We start from the raw sequence: 21,838 nt of genomic DNA, 5'->3' as shown, positions 1-21,838 counted from the left end.
GGGATGGAAGTAGATCCCGAGTGAATTTTGAAGCAGATCCTAGTTTTCAAGAATACAAATTTGAAGCAGTAAATTTGATCAAAATTTGGCAAAAAAAGAAGTCGTACCACTAAGGGTCAGGATCCAGCACTCAATCGGAAAGGGGATAGCACGAAGTTCACACAAAATTTCAGGAGCAAGTTCGGATAAGAGCATTGGACACATGCTCAGCTCTGGGGCTGATAGCACCTGGCATTTCCCTTCGTGTTTGCATTTCAGACCGACAACAAAAGATGAGAACATCAAGTTTAGAGGAAATGATCTTGCTAAACAAAAATCAAACCACACAAAATCAACATAAAATCAAGGCCGTTCTGCAGTGCAAGGCAAGACAACGCACGCACAACGACGAAGTTAATCCCTTTGCCCCCACGAGAACTGATGCCCAGTAGCTCCTAATTTACATGTTACATGCGACAATAATAGGAGCTTCACTATAAATCGGAGAAAAAACAGCTCCACAAGCCAACAATACTTTTGGGGCACAATGTTTTTCACTTGTCTTGCTTCTCCAGATGACCTGCATTTGACGAAAACAATTTTGGTATCGATTAATAGGACTGCAACAGGGTGTTCAGCATGCAATGAGGATAATGTTGTAGTAATACCTAACTAATGGTTGGAACTTGGAACGCCAATATGAGCTACCATAGTGTTTTTTTTTTCATTCTACTCATCCTCCTCCAATAATACAGTCCAGATCATCCTGAAGGCAAAACATGCAAACAATTGGTAGTTATAATCTACTCTGTTTGTTGCTGACTTGCAGTAAATATCAAATGGTTGTTTGTTGCTTGTTTACCAAAACAAGGACAAGAATAGGAGAATAATGAGACCAACTATCTTAAAAAGGCGGCGTTTCTTCTCCCGGCCAAGATGATTAAATATTTCTGTTACATCTACAAGATGTTGTCGTCGCTGGTACCTGCAGCATGCAAAGACCATAAAAATGTTCCCAGTCAAGTCGACAAACTGTTTTTGATTTCTTTTAAGTAGCAGACAAGTATAAAATCATCAACAGAAAACCTAGACCTATAGAGTGGTGACAGTTCAGGGAACCTTAGCTCAAGTTTATCACTCATGTTTCTTTCTGAAAAAAACTGCTAAACCTAGCTCTATAGAATGGTGACAGTTCTGGGAACCTTAACTCATGTTTCAGTCATGTTTCTTTCTTCAAAAGGAAAAAACTAAGTGACAAGGGATGATCTGACTACAGTTCTAATGGAAATATACAATACACTGACAAAGTTCAAGCCCTTGAAATTTGCACTTTTGTGATACAGCCATATCTCGCTATAGTGCTGATACTCTGACACCAGCATGTTCACATCTGTTCCATTAATAGCGCATGCTGTTTACATCCGATATTGAACATGATAACATATATGTTGATTGGTTGGAATTAAAGATTTGCATTCCTGGATAATCAAATAATAGTTAACAACAAAAGTTGAGCAATATGCTGCCTTCTAAAACCATATTTACCCATTACCTTCTAAGTGATTCTAACTTCTAAGACCTCAATTCAAAACCAACCTAAAATCAGGCAAGAATCTTTAACCATGATGTCACATACTACACCAATATGCTTACAGGAAAATTACAATATTTAGTTTCTCAGTAGCTCCCTGACATGGTTAAATCTGACTGTATGCTATTAGATCCACCCTAGTTCTCTCAGTCCCATGTTGTTGTTTTTTATCACGAACACACCAATAACAGTCAAATTTCGTGATTTCATCACTACATCATCAACCACAAGCAACACCATAGCATGGAAAACATGCAACGAACATGGGTCCGGGTGGGTGGGAAGGAATTAATTCATCTGGGACAAACATTAAACAGCACGAGACTGAATAATCTCACCATACTAGTACATGGGGTCCCAAGCATCAATATACAGGTCGTCTAAGAATTTAGCATAGCATCTGCTTTGTAAATTCCCTCTTCTTCTTTGTTTTTTTTTTTTGTAAATAACTTTCTTTTATCTAATCTAATATATATAGCACAGTAGGAGCCTCTGCCTCTCCTGCTGTTTTTCGTCAAAGAGGAAAAGGGTTGGCTAAGAAAAGATATTCACAAAGTTAGGAAGGGTATATAGATTGTGCTTTCTATAGGACTATGAAATATGATGGTTTTGCAGATGTTTGTAGGAACTACTTTTCAGTTTTCAGGCATTCTTGTAGATACTGCATGCAGGAGCCAGCATTATCCCTTCATTTGTTCAAATATAAGATATAAGAAGTTATACACCTATATTATCGATCATAAGACCACTTACCCTATAAAACTTAGTACAACAAGAGGCACAAAAAAGCTACATAGAAATTCAGAGTTATCAAATAAAGTAAAATCATGGTCCAAAACAAGCATGCCTGACACACATATCAGAACTTAGTGCTTCCTGAATGCAGATAAGAAAATACAGTAAGATATTAGAAGGATGTCTAGTAAGTTACACTAATAAAGATCCAGACGTGTGCAGTATTAAGGTATATCAAAAGTCAGAAATCAGGGCAATGCAAAAGTAGGTCATATACCATATTATGTGTAAAGTACAAAACTTGTTTTCTGAAGGAGACCAAGAACTTCACTGACCATTTTAATCTAAAATTTTCTGAACAAACAGCCTAAACAGCTTTATAAAAGGTATCTCAACCTTGAACACCCATTTCCATTTTCAAATTATTGTTTTGGTTCTCACATAATAGACATGAATGACTGTACCATTTCTAACTTTCAGTTCATCTGTTTATACTAGTCATGGCAAAATAATAACTTAGGACAAAGAAGACAGCAGTCCCGGACTTTTCATTTGGTCCATTTTGCACTATAAAATGTTTTAAAGACTGAAAGGCGGATAGAAGACAGCAGCACTTACAGCGTATAGTTATAGTACACCATCGGGGCAGAAAGTAAGAACATTGCCCAATGCCCCGATAGGAGGAATAATACACTTAGAGCTGCTTGCAATACGAATTCTGGAATAACCACTTTATTTATCCGGGAGGATGAATCGAATGGATTGATATAGTCAAACTCCAGATCTGCCAAGCACATCAGCTGCAAAACAAAAGAAAAGGGTAGAACTAAAACATCAGGAAATGATTCTCTAAACCAAATTCCACAGCCAAAGGGATGAATAATGTAACCAAAATTGTAAGTTACTAAACCATAATTTACTACACCCAAACAAGAACAAAGGGATATCGACCACGGTGATCGCACATTGAACAGTATCGCGCTAGAACACGCAACATATAAAAGCAAAGGAATTCCTCAGCCCTTCTCGACTGACCAAGAATACCCACCAAACCCCAGCAATTTGGAATCATGAGTCGCTCTAACCCCCCAAAATCATTCGAGAATTTCTCCTCAATCGATCCACAAATCCGCAGCCCTCTCCATCCAAACGAAATCCCGTACGGGTCAGACCCGGAGACGGGCGGAGATACCGAGGAGGCGGGGGGTAGCTAGCTATCTCCCTCCCTCCCTCACCTGGTAGATGACGAGCACGATGAGCGCCACGACGAGGAAGAACGCGGTGAGCCACACGAAAACCATCTCTCCCTGGCCCTCCACAGGCGGCGGCGGCTCGCTCTGGGGGAGGTGGAGGTGGAGGTGGGGGGTGGGCGTTGGCCTCGCCGGAACCCTAACCGAAATAACCGTAGCGCCGCCTACTGCGGCGGCCGGCGAGGCGGTAAATCGGAGCGGAATGGAGGGGGGAGGGGAGAGGCGAGTGGACCAGTGCGATGGACGCGGCCCACAAGATGCAGATTCTCTTAGAAGCTTGTCACAAAATAAACGGCTCTGATTCTCTTAGGGTCTCTTTTGGCTTGCAGCCACAGTTTACCACGTCTAATAAGTACTCCATCCATCTTATAATATACTCTCTCCGTTTTGTTTTATTTGACACCGTTGACTTTTTAGCACATGTTTGACCGCTCGTCTTATTCAAAAAATTTAAATAATTATTAATTCTTTTCCTATCATTTGATTCATTGTTAAATATACTTTTATGCATACGTATAGTTTTACATATTTTACAAAAGTTTTTGAATAAGACGAACGGTCAAACGTGTGATAAAAAGTCAACGACGTCAAATAAAACGAAACGGAGGGAGTAGTAACCTAATACCAAATAAAACGTATCATAATACTATAAATCTATATAGGGAGCATGTCCAGATTCATAGTAATAGATTGCTTTATTACGATACGGAGGGAGTATGCAAATTTCTTTTCTTTTAACTTCAAACTACAACTTACGCATTTTTCATTATTATCATACATTTTAAAATGTTAAATGGCGGTACGTTTCTTTAAATACTTTCTATATACAAGTTATTTTCAAAAGTCAAATAAACCTATTTTTAAAGTTTGTAATAATTAATACTTAATTATTTATGTGCTAATGATTTACCCTAATTTTACGTATGGTTGATAAGCTAAATCAAGTGAAGATTTGTCAACAACTCAGCAAAGTGTAACAAAAATTCTCTTAAATTTGTCAAGATGCGGCAAAGATTTTTAGCACCTAACATTAAGCAATGTTAGCAAGTTTTTGGTGGAAAACGGTGACAATACTAGTACCTGAACTAAATAGAGGCGAGCTGTAATACATAATTTTTTTGTGTAACATGAACCTTAGTATGATCGAATCTGCCAATCAGTGGCAAGGTGGGCTGTTTGGTTGACTCTGTCAAATGGAATTGGATAAGCTGGAAGCCTGGAGTGGTGTTTTTTCTTGCCGTTCACTGAATGTTCTTGTTTCCAGGAAACTATATTGAGAGTTTCAGACGTTTTACACGCATTCTGCATTCATCGTTTCTCTTATATGTTAAGACTGTTTGAGCATTCAGCATTCACAGATCGCGTCCCCTCCACGAAATGTAATATAATTAAAGTGAATGGCACCATTACCCTGTGAATGCTGAAATTAAATTTTAACCAAACATCTAATTTTAACGTGAACTAAACACACCATTCACAGCTAAAATTAAAGTAAATGGCACCATTACCCTATTCCTGTTCGAGTGTTTGATAAGTATATACTACACTTGCATGATCATGAGCAGCTTCAGCTTACTAGTTATATTGTAGACTGCTCTGACCTCTGAGCCTGACAAATCAGGAACAACTATATTGTTATATTTTAAGAGACGGATCGAGGGAGTTACTTCGAAAAGAAAAGGTCACAATAATTCAGTTCAGTTTCAGGTTTTCAGTCTGTTCAGAACCCTACGTACGGCGCCTACCTGATCGAATCAATCAAAGAGAGACGACAAAGAAAGCCATGAAACAACACGTATCACCAGCTCCCGTGTTCCACTTCCACGTGCGTGCGGCAGCGCAAGAAGCAAAGCCTACTCCTACGACACAGCTTCTTTCAGATAGAAGCAAGACGAGGAAGATATGTGTTGGGTCCGTGCAGAAGTTTCGTTGATAGCTAGCCAACTGTTGCCTGCCACGGATGCTATGAATCGTACTAGCGGACTATATACATCCAAGAATAACAATGATCTCGCACTAAACCAAAAAATGACATAATGCATCAAAAACTAGTTACTTGATGTAGTACATGGGATCGTCCAAAACGCGTCTGATATGTACGATGGACGATCTTTTTAAACAGACTATTACAGTATTATGTTTCTTTGCTTTCATATAAAGCTGGATCAATCACTCAATCATCAATGCAATGATATATCCGTTCTTAAAAAAGCTTAGACTAACTCAACAGGGTCTCCACGTCGTACTCGACCTTGTCCCACTTCGCCGGCGCCGCCGATGAGGAGCCGACGTGGCAGTACCACAGCGCGGAGCCCTCCGGCGGCTCGATGATGACCACCGTGAACCCGCCGCCGTCGGTGGGATCGCCGGAGAGCGTGCAGCTCGAACCGTCCGCCGGCGGCGTCCGCCCGAACGACGGCAGGACGACGACCATCTTGCGCCGCCCGGCGCCGCCGCCGCCGCCGTTGCTGCTGCACCTGCACAGGGCGGTGGCGAGGGTCTCCGCGTCGTAGGTGATCACCCAGCCGTCCTGCGATGTCGCCCACATCCGCTTCGTCTCGCCGCCGCCGCCGCCGTGGAGGACGTCGCCGTGGCCGAGGACGATCATGTACATCTCCTCCTCCTCCTCCGGCCACGACGCCATATGGTTTCGCGGTGGCGCGTTACGTACGTACGTGAATTCGCGTGGATGGATTCGAGTTTGGTTTAGAGAGTTTGTGGTGGTTGGCACGATCGATCGATCGATCTAGCGTACGTACGCGACAGATTATATTTGCGCTGGTACGTACGTACGGGAATCGGTGTTGGACTGCCGGTGATCACGAGGATTTCAGACCGGAAGAGGGTTAGCCGTGTCCGTATGTGATTTGCACTGATCTCTCAACCGTGCGAGCGCGTACGGGATGGAGTCGGAGACCGATACCGAAAATAACTTGAGACCGAAACTGAAATGATGGAGACCAAAATTTTCGGTTAGAAATTTGCTCGGGCTTTAATTCAAATAAGACCGTTGCTTTGAAATGTCACTTTTAAAATTGGATACATGTATTACGAGCATATATCTTAAAGAGTGAGGCCTTTCAATAATTTTGGAATGTATTTAGCACGAGGTGTTGTTTCAGTTTTAGTTTCAGCAACACGAGGAAGCACAAAAACGCAGCCAGTGCGTACGTACGAGGTGAACATATGTAACTTACTAAGTTGGCCATGTGGGACTTAGGGGAGAGCGGTTACATCTTCTCTCACCCCCTCTTTCTCTCTCTCAATCCCAAAGAGAGGTGGATAGAGTGGTGGTGTTTAGTGTCGGTTGTTAGGGTTAAGTTTTAGACGATCTCGGTTGTAGTTCCATGATGGCCTAGCGGCGGCTGGTCATGCTTAGCGGCAACTGATTCGGTACTAGTCTTCTCCCGGGTATATGTATTGATGCTGTCGGTACTTGGGTGGTTTTTTTTTTCCTGATTACGGCCTCCCACAGTTATAATTTTATTTTTTTTCCTATTCTATTAATATGAACATTGCACGTCTGGTGTGAGTCGTAAAAAAAAAAGGCGAACAGTTTCAGTTTCAGCCTCGATCGTTCTGGGGAATCAAGAGAGAGACAGTGCATGTTGCCTAGTTCTACCGCAACTTAGGTGGTGTGTGAATCCAGGGACTTAACTTTAGTCTCTGTATTTAGAGACTAATTTAGAGATTAATATAGAATACTTACAAAACTAATTACATAATTGAAAGCTAATTTGTGAGACAAATTTTTTAAGCCTAATTAATCTATAATTAGGGAATGTTTACTGTAGCATCACATAGGCTAATCATGGATTAATTAGGCTCAATAGATTCGTCTCGCGAATTAGTCCAAGATTATATATGTGTTTTATTAATAGTCTACGTTTAATATTTATAATTAGTGTTTAAACATCCGATGTGATAGGGACTTAAAAGTTTTAGTCCCATCTAAACAGGGTATTATTATGTTTTTCCTGCACTCCAACAGCTAGCAGTACAAACATGATCTTCAGAAAAGAAGAGAAAAGGAAAAAAAAAAGTACAAGTTCAGTCTCTCCACGGCTCTGAAGATCCATCAAAGATGAACAGTAGAGGCGACGTCGCGATGAGCTAGCCGACGGCATGTCAAGCACAACACGTATGATCACGAGCTCGTGATGCAGCAGCTCGTGACGAGCAGGTGATCAGTTGCATGCTCTGCTCGCTTGAATCAATTAAGGTCGTGTTTAGTTCACACTGAAATTTTAAAATTTAGAAGCTTGGTTGAAATTGATACGATGTGATAGAAAAGTTGCGTGTGTATAAAATGTTCGATGTGATGGAAAATTGGAAGTTTGACAAAAAAAAAATTTGGAACTAAACAAGTCCTAAGCAGCAGAGCAGAAAGCAGATGCTTAACAAAAACGAAAGCAGATTGAAAATTAAGCAGCAGGTGTTCTCCGTGCGCAAAGGAAGAAGTTACGAGAGCCCAGATCCACCAGCTTCTCCTCCGGCCTTAGACCTGCCAAGAATCGAATCAGTCCGCGATGAATTTGCTCCAACAGGTCAGAACAAATCGAAATTCTCAAGCTTAATCCATGAATGAATCGAAATTTTCAAGCCGACTCCATGGCCTCGTGCTCTGAAGAAACCACTCTGTCACGATGACAATACGAAAATGGAGCTTGAAAAATAAGAGAAAAGGCAATAGAAAGACGCACTTTCGAGCGAGTACTTGGAGAAATGCAGCTCGAACCCGGCCGCCGCGTCGCCGCCGCCGCCGGCGGAAGGGAGCGGCGGGCGGCGGCCCTCGCGCACGTACGCGTCGACGGCGGCGCGGACGAGGTCGGCCACGGTGCAGTCCGCGCCGATCACGACGTGGACGGGCCACAGGCTCTGCTCCACCGTCACGTTCAGCAGCAGCCGCGTCAGCCGCCGCCTCTGCCCCGCCGCCACCATCGCCGCCGCGGCGCCGTGGCTCGACGACATCGCCTGCACGGCGCTCGGCGCCATGGCCGCTCTCTCGCCTTGGCTGTGTGTGCTCTGTGGCGTACGTGTGCTTGCTTGTGCGGTGCACAGCGTTGGTGGTGGTGAGTACGGACAGAGACGGGGAGGAGGATATGGGGGTAAGATATATAGCGTGGAGGAACAAGATACTTGGCGGGTAAAAAGCAGCAGATTGTTAGGCACGCGTGACGTTTACAGCCACAGCAGCCATAGCTTCCGGATATATCAAATATCACTGCAAAATCAAAGCATAAACGCACAATCCACGTGTGAAATAAGTGTTCGTGTCAAATTAGTGCAAACTACTCCCTCCTCCGTTTCAACTTTGATCAAACTCAAATTGTTTTAAATTTAATTAAAGAAAATAATATTTTTAACTCAAGACAAATTTATTATGAAAATATATTTAATTATTGATTTGATGGAACTAATTTAGTATTATAAATATTACTATATTTATCTATAAATTTAGTTAAATATAAAACAGTTTAATTTTAACTAAAGTTAAAACGCTTTGCAACCTTTAGAGGGAGTATATATTTTGATTGAGATTAACCCAGTTGTACGTAGTTCAGGTCATCACAGATTAACAGTAGCAGTAGCAGTAGAAGGAGGAGAGGAGAGAGGAAGAAGAGAGATTGACCATTGAGAGCAGGTACAATAGCAGGCTATAAGCCAGCTGAAAACATATTTTAAGGAGATAAATGAGGAGAGAGAAGGGCAGCGGGTTACAGATTTGTAGCCAGCTGTAGCACGGACTCTAAGACGCAGCGTGTGTATGACATGTGGGACCAGGTATTAATAGTGTAATATGTAACTATTGTATGAATGAGCTATTAGATTGACTATAGATGAATTGGAGCTAGTAGTTGGCTATACTATTAAACTTGCTCTGATGTGTGGCTGTGCGCAGACGTGGCACGGATGCGCCGCGCGCCTGCGCCGCATATGCAGAGGGAACAGCGGGAGGCAACACGTGGGCGCTTGTGCAGACGTCAGTCAGGCTAGAGCAAGTCGGAATCCAGGCGGGGCGGCGGAAAACGCCTGAACCAGTTGCGGCCGCGCCGAACGGGCGGCTCTCGTCGCGCGACGCGACGGGGACGGTCGGGAGCATTCGCATCTTGTGCCTCATCGAGCCGCCAAGGCACACATGGACTACTCTCACTTCTCGATCGGATTACTTTTGTCTTAACATCTATGAAATATATCGAAAATATGTACACCCTACGATAACTTAAATATGGTACAATAATAATTATATTTGATCAAAGTAGTATATCGAAAAGCAGAAGAATATTGATGAGGGTTCACGACAAAAAGTGCCTTAAAAATAAGGGATCCTAATATTTTTATATATTTTAATCTATGTTGATACTATTCAACGTGTTTAAAGGTCTCTTTCTATTGCACTTCTTTTCTTTTATTGATTTGGCTATAATATGCTTGTTTTCTAAGACCCCGATAAACATTTGATTGTAGTTATGGTCAACTCAAAGAGCTACGAGCTTATGACTCATAACTATGAAATAAATGTACGTCCCATGCATCAAAGATTACATCTTTTCACTTAGTAAAAAAATAATTCAACATATTAGAAAACCTTTATTTTTCCAATATCTACTTAGTAGAAAGCCAACACTAATTCATTCTTTCATTTCTTGACATCCTCCTGCGGGACGACGATGAGATGGCGGGAAGGGAGATGCGGTCGCCTCGCGCGTGTCAGTGAGACGACAACATGACAACCCACGTCTTGCCCTGATTCACAATTACAGTAAGTTGCTGTCGCACTATGCGTGTGGGCCACATCATGCACGACAGCGCAGTGCTATTGTGATTTCTGGCTCGCTACCTTTTTTTTTTAAAACACACAAACATTGCACGTTGTTGCTCTCACTGCGTGCATGTGCGAAGTGTTAAAGTGGGGGGGCGCAAAATGTAAGGATTGCGGGGTAGACAATTTTATACCTTTTTTAGGCGGAGCTAGAACGAAATAGAAGAGGGTGTCTCTTGTTTAATTTACTCTACTTTAGATCAAGTTTAAGTTGATGCGTGCTTTTCAGTTTGTATTGGGAGAGGTGTACACATGGTAAAAATCGATAAGTTATAAATAAAAAAATTTCTTGACCGAGTTTATGGGCACCCTCCTCCCATACTCTACCTCCGCCCGTGTCTTTTTAGATAATAGAAATGGACGACGCCTTCAGCCTTTGTCTATGGGCACACAACCAACAAGTCTCAAAGTAAAAAAAGAAAGAAATTTAAAAAAAAGACGTGAAAGGATAACCCCCAACTTTCACTAATAAAAGGATCAACTGAAAAAACGTTTTCAAAATCACATGGATTTTATACCTACGGTTTAGTTTGTTAGGCCACTCATTGTTCAGAGCTAGGCTTGCAGGTAATTTTACCAACGAGTTAAACGGTGTGCGGGTGATCATCCGATGTGTAGGGTTTATGTCTATTAGTAGACCGATGTGTATAAGTATTGGATTGTATTTTACTTTGTTGATAGGTTTTTTAACCCATGGGGTCTCAAGTCACTAGGCCCTATTGTCAATTGTCAACTCTAGCTAAGAATGTCTCGTGTGTGTGATCATGGAAACTGAGGCACTCAATTTGGGGCGGTGGCTGTATACATGTAGTACACTTTATCCAATTTCAATGTGACGTTGAGGTGCAAAATTCTTACTGCAACCCATCGGCACAAAGCCACAAAACTAGTTGTTCGCTTTCGCCACCTCTGATCGATGCCAACCTGAATTGAGAACAATTGCTTGATGCCGGGCATGCAAAGCAGAAGACGCAAGCCTGCAGGAGAGCACACACATCCAAATGACTCACAATATAATTCTCCACTAATCTCCTTGTACGTACAATTGTCGTTTGAACACCGAATTATTCAGTGTTAATTTGAATCAAAGGCCAAACGTCCGCTGCAAAGAACAAAATGAATCGCGGGCTTCACGATGAACTCATGAACCTCACGTGAGTTCATGGATGCCAAGCGCCGAGCAGATAGTCCCAAGGATTGGAGGCGCCAGGGGTTCGGAGAATTATTCCCCAAACCCCAGTTTGGTTAACAGGAACCGTTCGATCGAGAATGCGCGGTCAAAAGTCATGCGGTTAGAAAGAGTGCGGTGATGCTGGGGCAGGAGGGTTTGGAGAATAATTCTCCTAGCCCGCGTTGAGTCCATGAAATCTGTTGGATCGTGATCGTGCGGTCGGTAGGGGTGGACAAAATGCTTGGACTCGTGAGCAGGCTCGGGTTTAGCTCGAGCTCGCAAAGCTCGGCTCAGCTTGAAACCTAAACGAGCCGAGCTCAAGCCGTATGCGCAGCTCGTTTCTAAATCGAGCCGAGCCCAAGCTGGCTCGTTCAACTTGTCAAGCTTTTGCATAAAAATGGCCTGGCCCATTATTGTCGCTGGTGTGGCCCAAGGCCCATAAAAAACACTAAGGGAGCGTTCGGCAGGAGGAGATTGTGAGTGAGTTTGTCTCGTTTCCCGCGCTCACGTTTCCCGAACTACTAAACGGTGTGTTTTTTGCAAAAAGTTTCTATACGAAAGTTGCTTTAAAAATCATATTAATCCATTTTTGAAATTTAAAATAATTAATACTCAACTAATCATACTCTAATAGCTCACCTCGTTTTGCGTATCTTCCCAATCTTCTCAATCTCCTCCCACTCAAACTCAGCCTTAGTCCCTAACTATTATTTTCCTAATCTCCCACCCACCCCACTCGTAGGTGCTATCTTCTCCCCTTCCCACCACGCGAGTCCGCCACCGACGCCTTTCAACGAGTCCGCTCGCCTCCTTCAACGTGAAGTCGTGCCGCGACCGCATGAGAAACTGAGGAGGGAGGACGTCGAGGCGCTGCACTGCGTCATCTCCTTCCTCCCCTGCGGTACCTCTTCCCTCCGCTACACCGCCGGTCCGCCGCCTCCCTCCCCTACGGCGTCGCCTCCATCCCTGCGCCGTCAGGCCACCATCTCCGTCCCCTGCGTGGCTACGCCGCGGCCTTGCTCCCCTACGGTGCCGCTTCCATCCCCAGCGGCCAGCGCCGCCGGTCCACCACCTCCCTCATCTACGGCATCGCCGGCCTGCCGGCTCCGTCCCAGTGCCGCCGGTCCACCGCGTCCCTCCCCTATGGCGTCGACGCCATCCATCGTCTCGCTGCTTGTATCTAAACCAAGCTAGCTCGAGCTTCGAAACGAGCCGAACCGAGCGGCTATTTTACCTCGTTTCATTAATCAAGCCAAGCCAAACCAAGCCGAGCCTGTTCTTTGTCAAGCTTTCACGAAGCCGACCCCTAAACAAGGCCATAATCGCGAGACAAGTCAAGCGGGTTCGTTCCGTTCCGGAGTCGGGAAGACAAACCGACGTGCTTTGAGATTCGAATTGGTCGCAACTAGCAATCGCATTGTAGGGAGAGATATAAAGCATGGAGGTCCTCCCCAACCTCAATTCCGCTCCCAACCGGATTGGAGGATTTTAGCCCTAAAAATCGCAAGATCCCACATCGAACCCAAATTCCGAACCTCCAATCGAATTCCTCCGATTCCCCGGCGACGCAGAACCCGATGCTCTGCCAACAAGCGGTGCCAATCCACCGCGGGCGCAGGAGCGCCCGGCGGCGGTGGCCGCTGGCCGTCCGGCGGCCGCCGTCGCCGGCTGCCCGGCTGCTTCCGGAGTCGTCCTCAACCACAGCAGGTGCCCTTGACCTCCTTCGCTACGGGCGGAACTTCCGTCGAGCCTCGCCGCCGCCGCGCCCACCGTATGTGCATCCCCTCTCCTCTCTCTCTCTCGCTCCTTCCTTTTCCCGCGATTTAGTTCGCTTTTGCTATGCGTGTATTGATTTTACTGCTAGTCTCCACGTATTGTTATCTCTCGACGCTATTTGTGATTTAAGTACTTCGATTTTCTATGTGTGATTTAGGCAGCGTTCGTTCTGGGAGATTGGAGATAGATTGCACATCGTTTTCCGCGTGCACGCTTCCAAACTATTAAACGGTGCGTTTTTTGCAAAAAAAATTCTATAAGAAAGTTGCTTTAAAAAATCATATTAGTCTATTTTTGAAATTTAAAATAATTAATACTTGATTAATCATGCACCTCGTTTTGCGTATCTTCCCAATCTTCTCTATCTCCCCTTTCTCAAACACAGCCTTAGGCACCGTTCGTTCCAGGGTGTTTGGGGAGATTGAGTCTCGTTTTCCGCGCGCACGCTTTTCAAACTACTAAACGGTGCGTTTTTTGCAAAAAATTTCTATAGGAAAGTTGCTTTAAAAAACCATATTAATCCATTTTTGAAATTTAAAATAGTTAATACTTAATTAATCATGAGCTAATGGCTCACCTCGTTTTGCGTATCTTTCCAATCTCCTCAATCCCCTTCCCCTCAAACACACCCTTAGTGTCGTTCGGGAGGATAGAACAGTGTATTTTATAAGACTGATAGACAGTATACGTCTTCTGTAAGACTTGCGATGGATTAGTGGAAGTAGCAGTTTGTGACACTAGATTCTTGGGAGTGGAGAGGCAGGACAGGGGGGAAAAGCGCTGTTTGCTAGCACAAACATAACCGGTGTATTCATATGTGATTTCTAGGGATTAATGTAACAAATTGGTAAAGTCTATATAGTTTTTGACCCCTGCTAACTTGGCCACTGCAAAATGATCCTTCTGCAATATTTATTTAGAATGAATAAATATGTTTTGATTGAGATCCTTCCAGAATAAAATTATTTCTCTTACTCATTGAGCTTGTTTGCTACAGGTTGGTAAATTCTGCTGAGCCTTCGTCTGCACAAGTGCTGCGAGAACCAGATGTTTCCTTCTCTGTGGGGTTGCTCAGTAATACAGCATCGAAAGAACCGATAACTGCACACACCTCTTCCTCTTCCTCTCCACTTACTGTGCAGCATGACGACACTGAAACTTCGACGCCATCACAGTGCTGCCTGTGGTCATCTCCTGGGTCATCCATTTTGGTCAGGAGACCTCGTGGTTGGTATTTTGTATTCTACATCAGGATGGATCCTGGGGGGTGTTTCCACATGTATCCCGATGTGGGTTGTGGGCCATATCAGAGTCTGTCAGAAGTTGATGATGCTATAAACCAACATCTTCATGACCTGCGGATTCCAGAAATGTGAGGCTTCTTAACTTTGTTTTATCTTGTTATCTGTTTATTTGTTGCAAACTCTTGTGGTTGGATACTTGGATGTATTTATTTAGGGCAGACAGTAACTGCCTTTTATATTTCGGTGCATGTTTCATCTCATGGAGCTTCAGGTTGATTTAGGATCATAGTAATAATTAGGACACACATATACACTTCAAAATCAGTTGAATTGATTTGACAACAAAAAACTTTTGAGAGCTTGAATCAGAATATAATAGTATTTGAGAAAAAAATCAGAATATAATGGATGACCCAGACCCTAGTTATAGAAAAGATGACTAGTTCTCGTTTACAAAAATACCGGGCTTCCATAATTTCTGATGTTATATTCTGAATTGCTGCATGTTAGTCTAATTAATTGCTCAAAACAGTGTCCCATGTTCCAAGTGAGTTAGAAATCTGAAATTTAATGATGCTTTGAGAGTATATAATCTAGGCATGGAAACAACTATCACTCTCCATTGTTTTATCATGTGCTGTGTTAAATTTATCTTTCTACGTGAACTAATTGAGGAACACCAGACTTGGTAACATGTGCAAACAACTTTATAGCACATTGTATCGACAACTTTGAGAAAGTACAGCATACTAATCATACATGATCTTCATTGATCTAATTAGGGGTGAGGAGCTTGATAGGCTCCCTCTAATGGAGAAGATGATACGGCAAGCGATGTACTGGCCTGACGGCAAGCGGAAACGTTGCAAGTCAGCTGGGTATTTTGAAAAAGACAAGTGCCATTTGATCCAAGCTTTAGTGGAGAAGTATAATGAGGATCATAATCTTTTGGGGGTATGTTCTTTCTCTCTCCACACACACAAATATATATTATCTATATCTTATGTCTTACTATTTTAACATTTGTTTATCTGATCCATGCGTTTTGTTTTAGGATTTTGCGTATGAACTTAAGGATTTTTTGCAACATGGAGTAATTTATGAGGATCAAAGGCAGTACCACCATTTGAATTTCACTGCGAAGGTGAAAAGAGCTGATGGGTGTGGTGTGGAGAACCTATTCTTTGCTGAAATATCACATATGCAAGGAGAATATGAATGGGTGGTCAGCTGTTGCTGCATAATTAAACCTAGTGCTAACGGTAATATATCTTCTGCACAATTTTAGTTCAAATTTCTTATCCTATATAACTTTCTGCTTAAAAAATTGTATGTAACAGCAAATTGGTAAGTTGTGCATGCCTTTTGGCTTAGGATATATGCTGTAGTGCATGTGCCCCTTCAGCAACTTGTATCAAAACACTACCTCAGTGTTCACGTTTGAAATAGTCTGTCTAGCTCACACTAATAGGGAGTACTGTTTCTTTTCGATATAATTGAAAATTTCTATAGGATGTGATTCATTATCCTTGTACTGAAGACATGCCTTATTTACCATTGATCACTTATCAGCATGGTAACCATCTGCCCAGTTACTTTGGCTGTTAAAACTGACAAATATCCCCATTTTTGAAGGTCATTGCTATGGCTGTAGGAATAATGGTTATGTTGGCATGAAGCACCCTAACAATGATGCATACAGTGGTGGTCATTTGGATGGATATTTACCTTTTGGGGTCAATTCCTATGCGCGCAATAATGATGAGGAACTCAGTGTATGACAATTTATTTCTGACAAGCATCTATCATTGTTGTATTGCTCTAAGTACTCAACAGTTAATAGCCTGATCTTCTCTTTTACAGGTCAAGGATGAGGAAGATATGCTAAGACGTATGTACAAGGTAATAACACAACAAGATCTACTTCCACCTGTACACATGTTGCTCGGTTCATTGTTGATTGAGTGCTCCTTGTTTTTATTTTTTAGGGCCTAGATAAGCCAGGCGGATTCAAGAGACCCATCCCTAAATTTGCAACACGAATTGTGTGGAAAACTGAGGAGGAAGCTGGTGTGGAAGCTGGTTGAAGCTGGAACCTTGCATTTTTCTACTAGATGTGTTAGGCAAATGTGCTATCGTATACATTCATGTAACACAAGTTAAACTTATCACCATCGAACTTGTCCACCAGTGCCCCAGCAGTAGAAGCGCATCTTATCACAATTGGTGGTAAATTTAGTGGAATGGATGAACATCCACGCTAATGGTTGCTGAAAGCTGAAATGACAATTTGCATAACATTTCAGTATTTCTTCTCAAGTTCTCCAATAAGACCCCTCTTTAAAAATGTGGTTTTACCTGCAACCAAATATGGCATACCATCACACTCAATCCAAGAATCTTACAGCAAGGCAGTCGGTAAACTTTTGATATGAAAATGAAGCTATTTCAGCCATGTTGCCTGGCTGAAATATTCAGACTGCAACAACTGTTTTTGCCTGATCTTGTACTGACAACAAGCAACATGCAACACTTTAATTTACTCCTTTGAAGGAAATCATAGTATTTTACTTTTTCCTTAAATGTAGCACCCTCATGCATGCTCCATGTTACGTTTGTGAATCTTAGAATTAAAATAGTAGCTTATAGCAAGATGGTTCATTCTTTGTTTTTTTTTTAAAAAAATGGTTCATTCTGAAAAGACAATTTTTATTATAGGATATTTGGACTTTACGATTTTAGCTATAAGACACCACATGAAGTAACTTTTAGGAAAATACATTCTCAAAATATAGAATTTTGCTGCTAAAGACCGCACCCATTAGAGCATTCATTTTCTGATTCAATAGAAAAGAGAAACCATGTGAAACATATATCAAATATCCATTTCCTCCTCTCTCAATGCCTATTGATATGGGTATTCTTCTCATCACTGCATAAATTCAATATAGTAAAACTAATGGTATTAGACAGGGGCGGAGACAAGGGTGGGACAATTAGGGCTTGGGCCCTAGGCTTAGGACCAAATTCCTATTAAAATCTTATTCAAAATATTGTAAAAAGTTGAAGATATAAAGAGTTTTGTTAAGAACACATTAACTCAGCCCTGCTTGGCCCTAGACGTGATCAATTCTTGGCGATTAAAATATTAGGTCGAGGAGCTCCGCCACAAGCGGCGCTACCGTTTGTGGAACAAGGTTTGGGGCCTTAGGGGTGATTGTTCACCGTTGATATTTTTCATGACTTTTTAAACTATATAAGTATATATAGGATATGAGCACATAGCTACAGTGTTTCTGTATTAGGCCGAAACATTCGATCCTCCCGGATACCGGCCCAATGCTGGAAAATTAAAACGGGCCGTGATCCCCTCGAGAAAATTCTACAATGGGCCTCATAAGGCCCCTTTTCACCGTGAAACATCACTAAACCGCTTACCTTTCCTAAAAGTCCACGCGGACACTGACACGTCATCATCGTGTTCGTTTCCTCGTCAAAAGGGCAAAAAGAACACGAAGAAGAGGGGCGTCCAAATCCGCCGCCGAATTCCCCACCCGTCGCGTCCAAAATCCAAATCCGCCGCCGCGATCGAGGCCGACGAGGAGAGGTTGAGGTTGAGGTGAGAGCCATGGTGAGCGCCTTCTTCCTGCTGTGCGGGTGCGTGGACCAGGCGAGCGTCGCGGTGGTGGAGAAGTGGGGCCGCTTCCTCCGCCTCGCCGAGCCGGGCCTCCACTTCTTCAACCCGTTCGCCGGCGAGTTCGTCGCCGGGACGCTCTCCACCCGCGTCCAGTCGCTCGACGTCCGCGTCGAGACCAAGACCAAGGTTTCCCTTCTCGGTCACGCTACCTCGCGAGTTTCTTCTGTTTGTTTTGGATTTCTAGTGTAGCCCCCATGGCCATTATCCAATGTTAAGGTTCAATACTAGGCAGACCATGGAATTATTCGTAATTCTCCACCTGAGCCCACTGATTGGGGATTTGGTTCAAAGTATGTATTCGATCAGTTCTCTCGGTGCGCCAGATTAGTATCTAATTGTTGAACCAGACAGGGTCCATTTTGTCCTAATTACTGATGGGAGTAACAGAGCTGGTATGCTTGTGATGGGTGTGCGTGATGGTGGAAAAAAAGTAATTAGTCAATGCTAATTGGGCATATTTCATTGTGTCTGCTGGGTGATGCTTAACGATGTCATGCTAAGTGAACCAAGGGAATTACTGTTACTCTGTAAATTTAGTTGGTTCATGAGATGAAGTTGTCGAGCAACATTATTTGAGGATCAGTGATATGCAGATTTTTCCTTTTTCCTTTTATTGGGAGATGCTTTGCCAGGACAGCAATGGAAACGCAATTAATAACATGTTATATCCTTGTGATGCTCTTGCTATATAGCGCTTACAAATGAAATGAAATATTTGCTATGGAATGACAATTTTACTTAATGCTAGCACTTGGTTGTTTCTTTGCTTGATGAAACATTGGATGATGTGCTTTTCCCCTGCAGGATAATGTCTTTGTTCAGCTTATCTGCACAATCCAATATCGGGTTGTTAAGGAACATGCTGATGATGCATTCTATGAGTTGCAGAATCCCCAACAGCAAATTCAGGCCTACGTCTTTGATGGTAAAATTATTAATATTGAACAATTCAGCTGTTGCTCATAGCAAATTACTGACTCAAAAATCTAACCACTTTTTCCTTGAAATCAGTGGTCCGAGCTATAGTTCCGAGAATGAATCTTGATGATCTTTTTGAGCAAAAGAATGATGTGGCGAAAGCTGTACTTCAGGAGCTAGAAAAGGTAACCGTATGCCAATTAACTTGATCTTTTAGTTGTGAAAATTCCAGTATACATCTAATCAATATTTTAGGTTTCTACATGTATTGCTTGCTTCTATTGTTTCATGGTAAACACTTCATGTGTTTAAACAATTCTGCCAGGATTCTAACTGCCGTCACCCATCTGTTTTGTGGTTGTTGCAGTATTCTTTTTGTTATTTTTCCCCTTTGATTCCTTTTGCATGTTTCGAGAGTTGGGAATTTTCTTTGGTTCATTCTAAACATGCCGTTTGGTTTCTGTCAGTTCATTTTTTTTTAAAAAAAGTATTGGTTTTAAGTTTTAACATACTTATTTATTGGGACAAGGGATAGTTCCAGGATACTACTTGGTGGAACGTTGTTGTTTGTACAACTTGCATCACAAAGAACTTTGATATTGTGTTGTATGCTGCAATGAGTTCTGCTCAGGAAACTAAAGTGTTTACTAACTTTTGGACACCCGTGTTTCTTTCTTCCACAGGTGATTGGTAATAAATATGATAAAAATAAAATTGTTTCTGGTTATCCAATGCTATCATTGTTTATCCAAGTTTCATTGCTAAAGTCTAGTTTTGTCATGAAAATTCTGTTGCCTCTTATTGTCAGTGATAAGCAATTTCTTGTATACTATATAGTTTCTCTTCCCCCCAAAAGAATCACAATGTCCATGGTCTGTTCATCTTTTTCTTCGATGGTCTTCTCGTACTGTAGTTTCTGTCGTCTTGCAATTTGATAAATCCTAGATGCTTCCAGGTGATGGGAGATTATGGTTACAGCATTGAGCACATTCTCATGGTTGACATCATCCCTGATGCTGCTGTACGCAGAGCAATGAATGAAATAAATGCAGGTATGGTGCCCTATATGTCGTACTTCTTTCATAGTGTACAGTCCGGAGGACCTTTTCTCGGTTTATTGGATGCCGCAATGTTTTCTCGAAGTCAAAACCTATCACAGTTCTTATAGTTATCTAATGCTTTTATGTTATCTTTTCTACTCATGCTTCATTTTCTGTTTCTTGTAATGTTGGAAGAAAGTTGAATGACGATGACTTGAGTTAAAACAGTGAAAGCAGGGAATAGGTTGGGGAAGAAACATATGTAAAATATATGATCAGGGAAAGACCATTGCAATATTGAAAGGAATAGGATTAGTTTATTCATGCTTGCTTAATTCAACCTACGAATGAGTCTACCCTCTATTTTAGGTCTTGCAACCTATCTATCTCAATCTGAACTTAAATTATGCCAACTGTCTTGTACTGACTCTGTCCTGGTTCATTGCTCATAGTTACATATTGTACAAACCACACCACAATTATAGCAACGTCTGATGTTAAGACAATTTCTGTTTTGTGCATGTGTGCTCACTCAACTATTAAATTCTTATAACAGCACAAAGGCTTCAGCTTGCAAGTGTCTACAAAGGAGAGGCGGAGAAGATTCTTCTGGTGAAGAAAGCAGAAGCAGAGGCAGAGGCAAAACACCTTTCCGGTGTCGGCATTGCTAGACAGCGGCAGGCGATAACTGATGGCCTGAGAGAGAACATCCTGAACTTCTCGCACTCGGTTTCAGGCACCTCAGCAAAAGAAGTCATGGATCTCATCATGGTCACGCAGTACTTCGACACCATCAAAGAACTTGGGGATGGCTCGAAGAACACCACGGTGTTCATACCTCATGGCCCAGGCCATGTCAGGGATATCAGCGAGCAAATCCGGAATGGTATGATGGAAGCGTCCTGCAGCAACGTGTAAATCGGTATCGAATGCGGAACCAAGGTTGGGGGTGGTTCAGATGGGAGGTCCTGTTTATAGTGAATAGTACGAATGAATGCTAGTAGCATGTGTTGTTTGCACGCGCGCCCTGGAGTTGTATGCAGTGGTAGATAGAGTTCGAGTTTTGGCATAATAATATTGTCTGAATTTTATGTAAAAGAAAATCACATGTCTTCCTTTTGTGAGTTAAAAGTTGCACCGATTTATGCATGGCAATATCTCAACTGCAAAAAACTGGTGAGTTACTGAAATGCTGATGGTTAGACACCGGGAATCCTTTGCGTCATTCTGCAGTAAAGTTGTGGCATTTGGGTTCTTAAATCCTGTAGCTCTAGCTCACAAGAAGTCGTCTCCATAACTTAATCCGCTATACGACCTATTATCTGCTCTGTTCTATAAAAAACTCAAACCTAGTTATATATGTGTATTGAGGTTTGTAGCTAGGATTTGCTTTTTTTTAAGGATAAAGTAGTACCATTTTTTTAGCTTTAACAGTAGCATCAAAGGAATGTTTGGTACTTTGGTTTGCTATCAATTTTTTGTCCGCACTAAGTTAAATCCTAAACTATCAAAATTTTAGTAGTAGGATAATTGGCTAAAAAAAAAGAAAACTAAAACTGACGAGTGCGACGTGATGTCACGAATTATAGCTGCAAGTGCAACGGCAGCCGCGAG

General features: G+C 42.3%; 4 protein-coding genes across 4 annotated transcripts; 2 read left to right on the top strand and 2 right to left on the bottom strand.

The window, feature by feature from the left end:
- Positions 1–188: 188 nt before the first annotated feature.
- On the bottom strand, positions 189–3,783 carry LOC4340041 (protein cornichon homolog 4). The gene is made up of 5 exons (NM_001421065.1): positions 3,541–3,783; positions 2,924–3,105; positions 842–964; positions 648–745; positions 189–559 (listed from the first exon to the last, which is right to left on the bottom strand). Exons 1-4 carry the CDS (start codon positions 3,604–3,606, stop codon positions 709–711), a joined length of 408 nt encoding a protein of 135 aa, NP_001407994.1. The 5' UTR covers positions 3,607–3,783; the 3' UTR covers positions 189–559; positions 648–708.
- Positions 3,784–7,477: 3,694 nt separating this feature from the next.
- LOC4340040 (uncharacterized protein At4g22758) lies at positions 7,478–8,721 on the bottom strand. Its single transcript, XM_015788257.3, has 2 exons — positions 8,259–8,721; positions 7,478–8,059 (listed from the first exon to the last, which is right to left on the bottom strand). The coding sequence occupies exons 1-2, from the start codon at positions 8,548–8,550 to the stop codon at positions 7,980–7,982; spliced, it is 372 nt and encodes a 123-aa protein (XP_015643743.1). The 5' UTR covers positions 8,551–8,721; the 3' UTR covers positions 7,478–7,979.
- Positions 8,722–13,014: 4,293 nt separating this feature from the next.
- LOC4340039 (uncharacterized) lies at positions 13,015–16,877 on the top strand. The gene is made up of 7 exons (XM_015785643.3): positions 13,015–13,320; positions 14,323–14,697; positions 15,352–15,523; positions 15,624–15,831; positions 16,205–16,344; positions 16,433–16,471; positions 16,558–16,877. Exons 1-7 carry the CDS (start codon positions 13,127–13,129, stop codon positions 16,654–16,656), a joined length of 1,227 nt encoding a protein of 408 aa, XP_015641129.1. The 5' UTR covers positions 13,015–13,126; the 3' UTR covers positions 16,657–16,877.
- A 1,164-nt stretch (positions 16,878–18,041) lies between these two features.
- Positions 18,042–21,409, top strand: LOC4340038 (hypersensitive-induced response protein 4). The gene is made up of 5 exons (NM_001421063.1): positions 18,042–18,392; positions 19,071–19,191; positions 19,278–19,369; positions 20,140–20,236; positions 20,781–21,409. The coding sequence occupies exons 1-5, from the start codon at positions 18,198–18,200 to the stop codon at positions 21,140–21,142; spliced, it is 867 nt and encodes a 288-aa protein (NP_001407992.1). The 5' UTR covers positions 18,042–18,197; the 3' UTR covers positions 21,143–21,409.
- The last annotated feature ends 429 nt before the right edge of the window (positions 21,410–21,838 follow it).

This window comes from Oryza sativa, chromosome 6 (assembly GCF_034140825.1).
Source record: "Oryza sativa Japonica Group chromosome 6, ASM3414082v1".
Lineage (NCBI taxonomy): Eukaryota > Viridiplantae > Streptophyta > Magnoliopsida > Poales > Poaceae > Oryza > Oryza sativa.
Note: the sequence above shows the minus strand (reverse complement) of the source record. Positions and strands in the feature narration are given on the sequence as shown.